This window comes from Hoplias malabaricus, chromosome 6 (assembly GCF_029633855.1).
Source record: "Hoplias malabaricus isolate fHopMal1 chromosome 6, fHopMal1.hap1, whole genome shotgun sequence".
In the NCBI taxonomy this organism is placed as follows: domain Eukaryota; kingdom Metazoa; phylum Chordata; class Actinopteri; order Characiformes; family Erythrinidae; genus Hoplias; species Hoplias malabaricus.
In genome coordinates, this window is record NC_089805.1 from 33,051,458 (window position 1) to 33,066,757 (window position 15,300).

The window sequence follows — 15,300 nt, forward strand, 5'->3', positions numbered from 1 at the left end:
GAGAAAAATATAGGCATAGAAATCACAGAGAGTAAAGAAATAAAGTACATAATTAAAACAGATAAAGAAAAGTGAGAGTGAGAGCAAAATATTTGAGAGACAGAGTGAGAAGAAAAAGGAGACAGTGTGGAACTGAGATAAAAGAAAAAAAGTGAGCAAGACGAGGAAGATAGATCACATGAGACAGTTTGCTGGCACAAATAAGTTTACTGCCAAGCCAGGAAGAATACATATGGAAAGGGAGAGGGAGAGGGAGATCATATATATATATAAGGAGGTATGTTCTCTCACCATATCTATGAGGCTTTCCTGGATGCGGTTGAGTGTGGTTCTCAGTCGGCTGCTGATCAGACCCAGCCCTGATGATTCATACTGCAGGAAACACACCGCACAACAGACACAGTTAGAGACATTCCCTACTACTCCCATCTCCACATACTCTACAAAACAGACACCGTCTGGAAGGCCCTCTTTTATGATTTCTATGGCTAATCTGCTCACACAAGGATCAGTACATAACACAGATCAACATACACACAATGCAGAGGTGCAGGATGATGATCTGTTTGAGGGTTAGACAGTATGAAGTGAATATGATGGCTGTGGTAAGACAGTTAAGCTGACGGGGAAGTTATGAGTGAGCCTGGCAGACTGACATTGACCACACAACAACTACAACCACAAGCTTGTTTCACAGGAAAATGAAATTTACGATGGGAACATGGCAGTAATATTTGTTGGGAATCTGCAAAATTATTAAGGCAGTGCCAACCATGTTCAAGTAAACCATGTTCAGAACATTGCTGCCAGTGTGGCGTCTTTGTTCAGCAAAAATGTTCAAAATATAGACAGAATAGAACTAAATGTATTGTTTTTTTTTTGTCTGGGAAGCCGGAATACTTTAATAGCAAGTTGTTTGTAGGAAAACCACTGCCATTTGTTTCACACTGTACTCACTCAATGAGACATAAATCTGATGGAGCCTCATTGTTGAGATCTAAATGTTCTCACTTCAAATGTTACATAAATACAGAGTACTTCCTGGTTTATTCTGTCAGACAGATCATCTGGGTAACACTTGGGGGGGAAAGCCGGAGCTCTAATAGCATTAATGGCTTAGCTTAAACTGAATGCTGAGAGAAAGGCAATGTATAATTATGGAAGGGGGCAGAATTAAATGGAATCTAGGCCTTTTCTACATTTAAAACAGTAAAACAGGAAAAATGGTAAGTGCTGAACACATCAAGGCCACACAGGGAGTATATATTTACCCTCAGAAACTGAGAGTTATTGCTCGTTTTCTCATAATCTTTAATAGTAATTACAATGCTTACAGAATTGCAGAGGCAGACAATCATCATAGTTTTTTTTTTTTTAAATAAAATACAGGGGTGTGGCAAAAGCATTTTTGTTTATTAACAACAAAAAATATATTAATAAAACAACCTAAAACTATTGATCAACAACTTGTAATTAATATTGTCTAAGCAGTGAAAGATGAGTGCAGTTGCTGCATGCTGTTCCTCTGGTGATGTAACATAACTTACTCGCCTATTCATTTTGCAAGGTTTATTTTGAGATATTCTTAGAACAGGAGAAGTGTAAATAATGTAGCAGATAGTGGAAGTGCTGGATGAAGGAGTGGTAGAAAAGAAAGCTTACATATTCAATAATGTAACACTACCATCAGGTCAGTGGCTGGCCTACAGTAAATCCCCTGTGCTTGCTGAGCTTGGCAAAAAAAAGACCCACCCCTTCTACTAGGCTGGCAATTCCCTGCAAAATAACCCTGTTTCTGATTACAAGAACAAACCTGGTATAGATTAAAAGTCCACTTTGTCAGACAATAGCTCCAGGTGTTTCACTGAGCTCTGAGAGAGAACACTTTAATATAAAATGTATGTTTTACAAATACCAGCAATAACTGAATATTTCTAAGGGTTAACATACAGCCTCTTGTGAGTGTGTCACGCTGTGGTCTTACCCAGCAGCCGGGGGGCACCTGTCTGGAGCCTCCCGGCTGACCGCCTGGAATGGGCGTGGATGGACAGGGAGCATGCTTTAGAAAAAAAAAAGTGGGAAAAACAGAACCAGACAAAACAATATAATGACAATGTAAACAAAATCAGAATATACACAAAGAATTATTTGGAAAGGGGCCCACAGACCAGCCAGTGTAAAACTGACTGACATACAGTACTTATGACTAGTAAGGAAAATTACATTTGTCTAGAATACTAATCCAGAGCAAACTCTTCACACCTAAGGGGTAAAAAAAATGCCCAGAATATCATAGGGTTAGTGGCCAAACAGAAAGTATCTATAATTTAAATAAATGAAAAATAATTAAAAAAAAACATGTCTTTAAAAGAGAAAAAAAAAACGTACAGATCTCTGTTATTTTTCTGTATTATAAACTATTATCAGGTTTGCTGATTAGTCTGCCAGTTCTCTCTGATCTGAAGTTACGTTTGTGAGAGTACACTCTATAGGAAGAGCACACCAGGGCAGTGTGCCAGTGGAAGTCATGAAAGTCAACCCAGACGAATGGCTGTCAGGCGGTCAATAAAAGCAGCGTCTTCCGCTAATGTCCGAATTAACTTTCTAAAAGGAGCCATTCGTTACTGAGACAGCTATGTTGCTGTTGCCATGCTGTTAGCATCGCTAGGCTCAGTTCGGCATTCTCCCCAGCTCACAGGCTCTTCATCACTCTGGAGGTGATTCATTTTTCCAAGGGAGTGTGTGTATCTCCACATCTCTCTTCACCCATTCTTTCCACTCACTGCCTTAAAAGCAAGTTATTAACTCTAAAATCCCAACCCCAGATGCAGAAATCGACACAACTTGGACTGTGCGAGGCAGAGCTGATATTGTGGGAGGCGCACTATGGCATATACTCCCCCATACAAGTATTAATGTAGCTCATTACTCAAGGAAATAACATTGCATACACAGTAGCTGAAGGCTTTATGTGTTTAGAGTCAGTCATAGGTCACAGAGGCAGCACGTGCAAATCGATTTCAGGTGCTTGGTAAATATTTATGAAACTACTACAGTATTAGCATTATTTCTCCTATTTACAGTGTTGCCACAGATTATTCAAGTGAAACTGATGGCAGATATAAATCAGATATATGACAGCGAGGGAGGGAAAGAAAAAGATGTGTGAAAGAAACAGAGACAGCTCCATCCCTAACAGCACATAAGCTGATCGTCTCTTGCAACAGCAACTTCTGCCACCTTTGCTACCTTTTCCCCACCCTCTGCAGAGGAGTAAAGCATTTTAAAGGAGAGTTACAATAGAGCTTACACTTTTTAATCTTTATATTCCCAGAAAATATTCAGGGATCTCATACTGTTTAAAAAGAAAACAGAGGACTTTGGGAAAGAATCAATTGGCCATTGCTGAAAAAAAGAGCAACAGACTTCAAACCACGGATGTCCAAACCTTCTACTTTAACTCCAAGAATAATGGGGTGCACCCCTAGCATGTCAGGCACTTGCTCGGTTTGCTCAGATAATAATAGCGGTAATTACAGAACAGAGTACACCCACAGGGCATGAAAGCGTGATGGGAAAACGAGAGACTTGTGTGATTGCTTCATAAACATATCGTTATATGCTCATATGTGCAATGGAAAGCAGGAGAGAAAAAAAGGGCATAAAAGCACAGTTTGCCTCAACACAAGCCTTGAATAATTCATCACCAGGGAGTTGAATCAACTTGGAACTTGAAGATGCAGAACAATGATGCTTTATGGAAAGAATGGTTTTGGAGTCTTACCATGTCATTCCGGCCGAAAAAGGTGTAGACAGCATACAGGTAGTAGTCAAAGAGCTGTGATACACAGTGGATGACGTCAAACGCAATGGGTTTCAATATGTTCATCATCTGCATGTATTTGCCTGTTAAAGAACACAGCACAAGAGTCAATGCACAGAAAACATTTTAAAATCCTTAGGCATTATGGAAATGATTCAGTTTTTGAAAATCATGTTACAGATATAAACAAGTGTGGTATTCAGTGTCTTGCTCAAGGACTTATGTGTGCTTACCCAAGTGAGGAACTGAACCCCAGAATGCTTTAACAACTAGGGAGTATTTACAAAGCCAAGTGTAGTGGTTCCCATAGTGAGGGTCTTGGTGTTATTTGGAGGGGTGGGCCTTTTTTTATTTTATTTTAATCTTTAATTTAAAAGGCAAGTCATTAAGAATATATTCTTATTTACAATGGCAGCCTGTAAAGAGACAGATGAAGTATAAATCATTTGACTTAATATTAACTTATGCACAGTATAGGAGTCCAACAATGTACAATTTACTCATGAAAAATAAATAAATAAAAATGGTTACATTTCAGCAACCACATCATTGCTGTCCAAATAAAAAATCACGTATCAACTTTACAGGAGAAGGAAAAAACCTTCTTAACTTTCAATTAAAGTCAATGTAAAAAGATATCATTAAAAGTAATTTTGGAGCATTTCTACTGGTCCATTCATCTTGAAATGATCACATGATATGAAGGTCAGCTGGTGTGTTCGAATGGTGTAGTAAACAAAAAATTGACAAAAATGGAGATAAGTGTTTTTAATTGGACAGTGACGATATCGAATAGTAAAATGTAACTTCAACAGGACTGAACAGGAAGCACGCAAGTAACTTGCTCCTACAGAAGTCAATAGAGTATCTTGTGCAAGTCTCAAGAATTCAAGAAATGCTCCTCAGTCAATCCTAATAGAATCTAATACGCAGGTTGCATTCATTTTTACTTTGTGGACATTGACCAGTGCATTTTCATGCACACTCAGGCCTGGGAATCAAATTTAGGGGGGAAAACAGTAATAAAGAATACAAGATAGTAATAATGTTAGGATTGAATAAGAGATGATTAATGACAAGAAAATTCACTTTACTTTTATGCTGAAGAAGGCTCTTTCTACATGTGATCCCACATTTGACTCCAATCATATTCTTTCAAGCAACTAAACAAGATCACACTGGCACAGCACTGGGCTACAATATGAGTGAGTGTAAAAAAAAATAGTTTTGTGTAATAAAATGTTTATTCATCTGCTGTGTAATTCCTAAAGGGGACATACGATGAAAACCGACATTTTTCTGAGCACAAGCCCATTAACTTGCGGATCTGGAGCATACCAGTCCACAAACTGTATAATAAAACAACACAGATATTTCAGCCTAATTCAGAAGTTGTTTTTATGTCACTTGCTGAAAGTTTAACATTGTACTATTCCCTCATCTGAGTATGTATGATCACAGTGCTGGACTTTATATGGGAGTGCAAATGTGAGGGTAAACTTAATGAAACAGACACTACAAGTGGGCAGAAAGTGAGAACTGAGCAAAAATGGCAAAAATTGGAAGAGAATAAATTAAAAATGGCTAAAAGTGAAAGCTCCTTCTAAATCACTCCTCACCATGAGCTCATGTGGGTTTAGTCAGTGGCTCATTCCCATTTAAAAAAAAAAACACGGCCAGAAACGATTCATTGTGAACAGAGCTGTTTAGACAGGGTATAAATGGTGTTGTGGTGCCAAACAGGTGTCATAAGACCCCAGAGTGTAACTGTGTTAATCTGTGGAGAAGGTGTAGAATATGTCCCTTTAAAGGATTAATTGATAAGTTAATAATTGTGAAGAAAAAATAAAACCTTAGTGAAACTCATTATGGTCATAATGAACACATTAACAAAAACATTATGTTCACTTTTTCTGGTTCGCAAAATTACTTGGAACACTCAGATGCTGAGGTTGGTGTCAAAGATGAATGCAGTTTAATTTAAATCTCTGAAAGCTCTTCAAAAAAAAAATTACCATATCTTCAAATGAGAAGAGCCATATAATACAAAATAGCCCTAATGACCGGAAGCAAAGGAAACACACAGGTGAGGATAGAGCACACCTCTGCCATTAGTTTATTAATTGATGGGCAAATTGAGGTCCCTTGCATTGGGTCAACTGCGTCACTGCTCTGTTCTCCTTAAGTGGATGTAAGGTCAGTGGTCAATTACTCACCAACCAGGCGGATCACGTTGAGGGTGGTGTTGGTAAGGATGGGGGCGTTGGCTTTGTTCAGGTTGTAGTCGGACCTCTTCCTACTTCGCAGTGTCTCTCTGGACACACTGATTAAACACAGAACATACACAGCTGGGGTCAGCTTGCTTTTTTTTAATTTATTTTTATTTATGTTTTTTTTAAAAGACATATGAACAAAAATCCAAAAGTAAAACACACTGTTAGTGCTTAAGCTACATATAATTGTCTGCCTTTAGACCCAGGGTTCTGTCTTCTCTTAAATTATTTCACTGACTCAGCTTCAGTTTTAAACATATTGTGTAAATGAAATATCCACTAATGTTTAACCATTTCTGTTTAATCTTTAAGATATGAACATCGCAAAGGGCAATAGTTTAATGTGGAATGTTCCGTGTTGGACCCCTCCAAAAGATGCAGCAACGATATACATGGTGCTGCAAGTCCCTAATGAATACATTTTTCAGATTCACTGCTATTTTACCATTATAATTACAAGTGCAAAATATATGTTCAGGTTAGTAGCAGGTTACAGGCAGTAAACAATATAGCTATATTAGCAAGGTAGACGTTACAACTTTTGTGCAATGTGGACCAACTACATCAAGAAGTCACAAGTCAATATGTGTTTTTAGAAAGGTACATTGTATATCTAAACTATGTGAATGAGTTCATTTTCTGAGCAACAGAACCATGTTGAAATGTTGGCAAATTGGCAGAGCCCACTTTAAGTTCACATTATCCAATTGGTTTCAATTTGTGCTGGAACCACTGCAGCATAATGTTCCAATAATATAACACCACATGAACAGTTATAGTGTAGTTTATTATATGCTTCTTCTAAAGTGTAAGAAATGCTCCAATGATTCTCTCTGAATTACTACCCATGCAGAATTAATAAGCACCTCTTCAAGGAGAAGCTAATTGCTTGGACCTACCATGCTCTCAACAGTCCCCACCCACAGAGAGCACAGCAACACATCACAACTAAAACCTCTGCAGGGTGCGGTATCTTGTCATGTCCACACTGAAATGAATGAGGGAATAATCACCTGCAGCTGACTGACAGCTCTACCTACACTGCACAAACTCTAGAAGGAAGCAGATGGCACACAGTTGTGGAACACAAAGTTGTCTTCCATGTGGAGAGTGGAGCTCAATTTCAGATGGAGATAAACTCACTACCTGAATGAGAGTCCTAGAGCAAGACTAATAAAGCTACATTCGCTTCCCTCTGTAACCTGATTGTTAAAATTATCTGCCAAATGGCATAATGAAGGAAACAGCATTGATCACATGAACAGATAAAATACAGTCATCTCTGCCATAGATGTCTTAACAGATTAAAATATCATTACCCTGACATGAATTTTCACTTCCTCAGTGTAAGTTAATCAGAAACACAAATCAGCTGGAAGCATGCTGAACATAACAATTTCAGTCCTTCAACATCTGGCAGTCTCACACAATTAGTATCAAACATGCCACTTTGCTGTAGGAAGAAGTGCCTGTCATTGCTTTGGGGCAGCAGCAGATGAAAGGATGTGCATTAATAATTCATCAGTGTTTATAACTTAATGAGTCCTCTAATTATACTACTGGACTATGTGACGTCTGCTCTGATCGTGACACTCAAAAATAATTACAAGGGCAAAAAGTGAAAAATAGCAGTTTCAGTTCTTGTTTACTGGGCGCTGCTAAATGCTAGGCAGCAAGAAACACAACATGACCTAAAGTTTACAAGAAGCTGCTCAATCAAATGTTCTTCTGTAATAGGGTTTATTAATATGGGTTTGTATGTCTTCACGGCAGTAACACATTGTATTCTTGTATGAACACTGGAACATTGCTGTGATGGGTTGATTGCAGTCAGGCATGAACATTTGTGGTATGATCAGGTACGATTATTAGTTCTGGAAAACACCAGCTCATCATAAAGTACTTGAATGGAGCTCCATTCCTTCAGAAATTGCAGTTCTGCTGTTCTACAGCACTAGGATGGGAGCTTTAAACCCCTCTATTCTACACTTGGGAGTTCACTCATTAGCCCAAAATAATTTATTGTAGCTGTTTTACCAATTTGGCCAAATTAGGCATGGATTTAAAAGATGCACTTAATTTAACCACAAATAATTACAGTACAAAATGTTAGTAAATGAGCTCAGATTTCAAAGTTGTGACAATTGTGCCACATTTAATTGTTTTAAGATAGAAAAATAAGCAAAATATTTGTAATATTTGTAGTATACACAGATTTACCCTCATTTGCATAACATGAAAAAAAAGAGAACACAGTGGATAAAATCATCACCTACATACTGAAGATTTCCTGTTCAGGTGAGAACAGAGGCAAGATTCTTCATGCTACATTTTTCCTGATAAGATGATGTGGAGTAGAGTATCTGCTAAAAACATTTACTGAGATGGTGGTAGGGTATTTAGGGGCACACGTGCATGCACACACACACACACACACACACACACACACACTTAAATGTTTCAGATAATTTAGTGCTTTTGGTTATTACAGATAACATTTAGAAAATTCCTGCTGACACCATTCCTTTTAAGTCTCTCTGAATTCAAAGGCTTTTATTTAGTCCATTAAAAAGGATGCATAAAATCAAGATATAGTTGCTTAAAGGAACACTGTGTAATATTTTTACCTTAAAATTACAGCTTCAACATTTTTGTGATGCTTCACTGAGCTGTATTAGGGAGGATAGAGTCGCTATATGTAGTATGTTGTTGCTACTCTGGGCTCAGCACTGCAGAAACTGCACTAAATAACCTGTAGGAGAGGGTAGGAAAATACACCGTATTCCCTCTCTCTCCCCACTGATTTCAGTACACATGAATTACACTAGGGAAATCACCTCGAGCAAAAAAAACGAAAATCATACGTAGTGTTCCTTTATAAGTAAAGAAAGAAAAACAGAGGTATACTATAAGAACAAAGTTTGAAGACACCTGCTCATCCAGCTTTCATTCTAAAATGAAAGGCATTATTAGAAAGTTTGTTACACTATTGCTGTAGTAGCAACCCTACTCTTCTGGGAATGTTTTACAACAATTGTGGAACACTGATGTATTAAAATATATTAATTTTGTATATATTTTACCCATATTGAAAAGCACTAATATACCATATTTAAGTTTTTGAATATTCATTTGGGTGGGTTGCCTGTATAATCAGACTAAAGGACAAAAGCTCAGTAGCCCAGCCCTGCCCCTGGAGATCTATTGCCTTGCAGAGTTTAGTCCCACCTTAAATCTAACAAACCTGCAGTTAATCAGGGTCTGTAGAAGCAATTGAACCTCAGAGCCAAAGCAGGTTGGATGAGAACTGTGCAGGATGCCAGGTGTACCACACCTGGCCTTAGGCAAAGGGTCTTCATAATATAGAGCTATTTATATCCTCTACATTCCACCAAACCACATGCTTTTTTCCAAAAGGGAGGCCCTTTAAAGATGTAAGAATATGTTTACTTCAACTGTTTAATGAGGCTGAAGTGAAATTTGTTCCAAAAGGGAGCCACATGAGTTTAGGAAAGCTCATTCTTCACAGAATAATTAATCCTCTTTTCCCTGATAGGGGCCTAATGATAGCCTGTTTACACATTGTACACAGTGTGATATTCATCTGCAATGGCAGTTTGCTCTGGGCCTGTCCTTTCTAGCTATTTCCTGTCTTTGCTGAAAATCAATAAGGAAATGAGGAGTCATAATGGTGATTGCTAAGTGTGGGATTTAAGATATTTACTGTAATTATCTTTTATTCACAACAATGGTACTTAATTAGAACTGTTTTTTTCCTTCATCATTAACATTGAAATGTTACTTAATTCCTCCTAAAATCTGCAAGATTAATTCATGCATGCATGAATAAAACGTCAACTTGACTTAATCTCGTTTTAAATACATTCAGAGACGTTCTATGTCCCCGTTGTGGCCTCCTTTGAGAAGCTGAAATCTGCTTCCACTGTATTTAGGCTGCATGCTCTCTGACAATTTTGTTCAAAATATCTCAGCATGCAGAAGGGCCTTCTATGAAGTTTTCTATTCATTAAAAAAAAAAAAAACGCACAATGCAGCCTGTACTGCTGGAAAAATCCAGAGTGAAGACACTGGATCGTGACATGCCTGACCTTAGCTTGGCAGTGGCAGTAATACTGACCTTTTAGCAGGAACGTCTCCGGTCTGCTCATCTACAAAGTCCTGCTTCAGCTCCTCTGCCACATCACTGTCACTGTCATATTCCTGATACACGTTCTTCTCCAGCTCGTCTGACTCATACTGGTGATGGTGAGAGGGATGAAGGAGAGAGCCGGGTTAAGGAAGAGTGATGGTCACTCATGGCCAGAGAGGAGCCTAGGCTAGGGAGTGTACTTCACCCCACACACTGTCCTTATTCATATTCATATATCATAGCTTAGCATTTACTTTCTAAACCAGTTCAGTGAAATGTTAAGGTCTGGAGTAAACACATAAATACAAAAGGAACAAAGTAAACCCTGAACTGCACTGAATCTAAATCTGTGGCAGTATTGTGGGAGTATCATTTGTATTCAGTGCGTAGAATAATACATGGAACAGATGTATGAGACAGAGGGCAATTGAAGAATTCAAGATGTGTTTCATAGATACTGCCGCAGTAATAATGTTCAGATATTTTTGGCAGGTTTTGAAAATGCTCTGCAATCAACACTGGCGTGCACCTTATGAAGGCTGTTAGCGTGTTCTACTGAATGGACAATGAGCACTTATGCCATAATTAAACATCACATTAACTCCGGCAGCTCACTAAACTGTCCACAGTCATTGAAACTATCTGTTTTCCATGATGTTTCAAGGCAAAACCACTCCTTTCAGGGGCTACACTACTTCCACTGTAAATGCTCCATTAATTTTCATTGTCTAAAAATCTCTTCTGAAATGTCAAGCACATCTGAGTGCTAAAAACTGCGTGTACACTCTATACAGCCAATCTGGCTCCATAAAGCGGATACGAGCACTGTGCGGCAGTTTGAGAGACTATAAACCACTTAACGTCCTAAATTAATTACGTCTAGATTAATTAGAGTCTCTATTTATTCTCTCATTTCAGCAATAACTCGCTACAATATTGATAAATGATACTGAGGACGGAACTCAGGTTCTCTCAAGTCTTATGGCAAACAGTACCATAAACATATACTGCGGAGTTGGACTTCATTAGTTTTTTCTTTGCAAATGATTATTTTTATTATAGTGCAAGAAGCCTATAATAAAATCAACCATGATAGGTTTTATCTCTATCATTACAGAATGTGTACTGTTTTGTTGTTTATTTAAATGTTTCACTTCTTGTTAAAGGAAAACTGTGTAATGAGTTGTAATAGGAAAACAGAGCCTCTGTCATTGGGCTCAGCACTGCAGAAAATGAACTATGTAACTTGTGGAGGAAGGCAGAAAACCAGACCCCTCCCTCCCCCTCCGCACTGATTTCAGTAGAGAGCTTAGAGGACCAAAAACCCCAAATCTTACCTAATGCTAATTTTAGTTCTTTAAACGTAATGCAAATGTAATAGCTGAAATAAACCTATAATAGCTTAGTAATAAGCTTACCCCATTGGATGCCAACACATCCTCTGTTTCCTCTTCCTTATTGTCTATCTGCATCTCAAAAGGATTTCCTCCCTGTATGTACTGCTCAAAGAGAGAGAACTCCACTGGCTCGCTGGAGGCTGGCTGTCTGCTGGGAGAAACTGATGGCGACCGACACTGCCCCATGAACTTAAACTCCTACATGTGAAAACAAACAAGAAAGCATTTTCAGAAAATTGTAATCTGAACTGACAGCAGAACTTATGGCCAATAAAACACTCCAAAATACACACCGGATGTTAAAAAAAAAGACTTCAAAAATAAACTATAGAACAGCTAAAAAATAGTTACAAATATTTATTGTTCAGAAATATCAATGATTTTAATGTTTCTAAAGTCACAGAGGCAATGACTCAATTGACCAAGGTTCCACATCATGAAATTAAAGTAAGCTTTCATTGGTTCAGATTAACCTGCGCACTCCTATTCCCTAGCAGGGGTGTCTCCATGGAAATAAGGCCCAATGAAAATGTCATAATGGACCTTCCATCCATTGTCAGACCAGGGGAGTAAGGGGGCCTGTAGAGTGGAAAGGTGGGTTTTGTCTCAGGCTCAGGTACAGAGTTTCTCAAAATGTTTTAGGGCCTCTGCTAGTCACAGGCCCTTAGAATCGCCCTAACTCACCCTTATTATGGTACCCCTATTCCCTAGAACCATCAAGGTAGCTGTGTCTAATAGAGTGGGCACAATTTTGTTTATTTATTTATTTATTTTTTAAATCTCCAGTAGCACTGCTGTATCCAATCTCCTCTACCAGTGCAAGACACACTAATATGTCACCACCACATCTGTGTTACTGCAGCGCTCAGAATGACCCACCACCCAAATCATACCTGCAAGTGGTGGTCCTGTGGGGACCCAGACCATTGAAGAACAGGTTGAAATCGAGCTAGCAATGTATGCAGAGCAACAGATGAAATACAGTCTAATCGTAGAACTATAATATATTATTATTGGAGCTGATTAAATTGACCGTGATCATAAAAACAAGAAAGTAATTTTAAAGTCATGGCTAATTTGTGTCCATTATTTAATATATATACACACACACAGATCAAATAGCAAACTCTGATGCATAAACCTTTCATGTTCTTGCTGATTTCCAAGTTGAATTTCAAAATAAATTATTGATTTTATCCAAGATATTTAATGTTTTCTTTGATAGGATTGAAAGTCCTCATTATGTTTGTAACGATTTCACTAACACTGTGGAACTATAAGTAAAGAGAAGTTTTAAAGGAGCTTTTTATAACCAATATGTCCTTTCCAAATAATGATTGTTACAGGATAATTACATTATGTGAAGATGTATTCAATTATAAAGTTTCATTTCTCATTTACAATATTAGGAATTTAAAGAATGATCCACTGAAATTGTAAAGGTTAAAAGGACCCAACAGGGCTTCTTCTACAGCAATGCACAAATAACCCTTTCTTTCACCTTTCTTTCATCGCAACACAGCTGTCTTTAATAAGAAAAAGCCTGAAGAATAGTTGTGTCATGATCAAATGAGCTGTGTAATTCAGCTTCCTCGGAAACACAGCAGGCCATAAACAGCAAACAGAGAGACTATTATAAGGCTTCTAATACAAAGCCTTTAAAGAAATCAATGCAGAAACAGTGTGGCAATCAAATCGGTACAGAGGGTTAGGGATCAAAGCCCTGGAAAAATAGCCTTAAACCAATTTTAAACTACTTATTCTTAAAACCTTTCCTACATCAGGGCACTGGCAAGACATGATCATGCTAATGAAGCTCATTAAAGACATCCACTGACTCTTCTATTCAGTGATGAGACTACACCCACCGCTTCCATGTCTCCAAAACAAAACGGAAACATCATTCCATAAATACACACAAAATAACACACATTTTTATTCATAAGACCCTCTCTCAGGTGAATATGAGTGTCTGGGCATATGACTCAGGGACATTTCACGAAAACAAATAATTTTTAGAAGACAGACATCTCTAGTGTTGTGACTACTGGAGAGTTAACAGCACCTGTTTAAACAAACTTGACAATGCAGCCTGACCTCATTCAACTACTCGTTTGTCTCCTCAGGCTAAAATTGACAACGTGCATGCTTAATTACGAAAAGAGGGAAAGATGGTGGGGAGACCTAAGCTAGAAATTGTTCTAGATGTCCAGCCTACAGCTTTATATTCTGTAACCGCTTATCCAATTCTGGGTCACGGTGGGTCTGGAGCCTACGTGGGATCACTGGGGGCAAGGCGATCACACTTAAAAAATTCACTCACACACTGGGGCTCTATGACACCACTGGGGAAAAGAGCTCCAGTGTGTGAGTGAATTTTTAAGTGTGTGTCGACTTGTAACGGACTCCCCATCCATTGAGTGTTACCACCTCGCACCCAGTGATCCCGCATAGACTCCAGACCCACCGTCAATGTTACAAAGTTATTTGGGGCACATCTGCTGGGGGGGAAAAACAATCACACAATAACCATCCAAATATCTAAATCCAGGTTTCCTCAGTTGCACCCAAACAGTAAAAGGCATGCTTCAACTCTGCTTGCATTGTGAGCAAACAGAGGGGCAACTTGTTTATCAGTGAAAAGAAGCTATGATGAATTAGGATGTTTAACATCAAGATGTCAACTACAAACAATGTCATTATGATTATAGGAAGTAATTTATAATATAATACAATGCATGTGTAGCACTGTGGGAAGAATCATTAACTCCCTGGTGTCTGGCACTGTTGTAAGAGCAGTGAGCAGTGGAAAATATCTGCACGGGCCCCAAGCAAACAGTCATGATGCATCACAAAATGTAACTATCAAGCTTAAAATGACTGACAGCAGGTTTTATTTGCCCAGATTATTAGTCACGTGTAAGGTCATATCTGCCACATATGTAACATGTACACTGTAGACTTCGTTCTCCTCCGTTGGGCTGAAACTCACGTGCAGCTGAGTGATGCTGAAGTTGGATTTCACAGGGCACAACTCCCATGTTTCATTTTCCAAAAACATCCGCAGCTCCTCTAAGCGGGTTCTGAAGCCACAAAGGGAAATGAGAGGACATCATTTGAATGAACATCATGGACAATGAAAAAGCAAACAAACAAAAAAAACCCTGCCAAATAGATCCAAGTATAACGTAACGGACAAGGAGCACTAAGAAAGGTCATGATTAGCAGTTTGTAGAAAGTTGGCTGCGTCTCTCTCAACTGACATCGTAGCACAAGTTGCCCATGGCTCATCTGGGTGAATATCAACAGCTTCAGCTGAAATTTCAGCATTAACATTGCATTTTACAATTTCAGGCGGAGCCTTAAATAAGGCTTGGGAGCTTCCAACTCACTTAGCTTGATGCTGCTAAGAATACCAGCTGAATAATGAACAGATAATGAGCTAAAAGGATGTGATTTTTAGACATCTAAGCTATTTAAATTAAATTCACTAGGACAGGGTGGGAAGGATTTTTGATGCTTTAAACACCAAAAAGTCTGCATGCATTTGTTCTGCGATATTGTATAACGCATCCCATTTGCAATTACAACCTACATGTAGAAGAAAGTGTCAGTGTCGTTTTTGTCCTCCATGCCGGAAGGCACAATATATATTCT

The 15,300-nt window shown here is 38.4% G+C and overlaps 1 protein-coding gene across 3 annotated transcripts in view; it reads right to left on the reverse strand.

Moving 5' to 3' along the window:
* Positions 1-15,300, reverse strand: part of vps50 (VPS50 EARP/GARPII complex subunit) — a 153,606-nt gene that overhangs the window by 48,970 nt on the left and 89,336 nt on the right. The window contains exons 17-23 of one of the 3 annotated variants that reach the window (XM_066674751.1): positions 14,636-14,726; positions 11,665-11,841; positions 10,235-10,353; positions 6,040-6,146; positions 3,785-3,906; positions 1,985-2,059; positions 292-372 (exon numbers count right to left, since the gene is read on the reverse strand). In XM_066674751.1, the coding sequence (XP_066530848.1) occupies positions 292-372; positions 1,985-2,059; positions 3,785-3,906; positions 6,040-6,146; positions 10,235-10,353; positions 11,665-11,841; positions 14,636-14,726 (772 nt within the window). Of the gene's footprint in view, positions 1-291; positions 373-1,984; positions 2,060-3,784; positions 3,907-6,039; positions 6,147-8,376; positions 8,476-10,234; positions 10,354-11,664; positions 11,842-14,635; positions 14,727-15,300 lie in introns of those variants that run through there. The other 2 variants (XM_066674752.1, XM_066674753.1) reach the window with 2 other exon arrangements.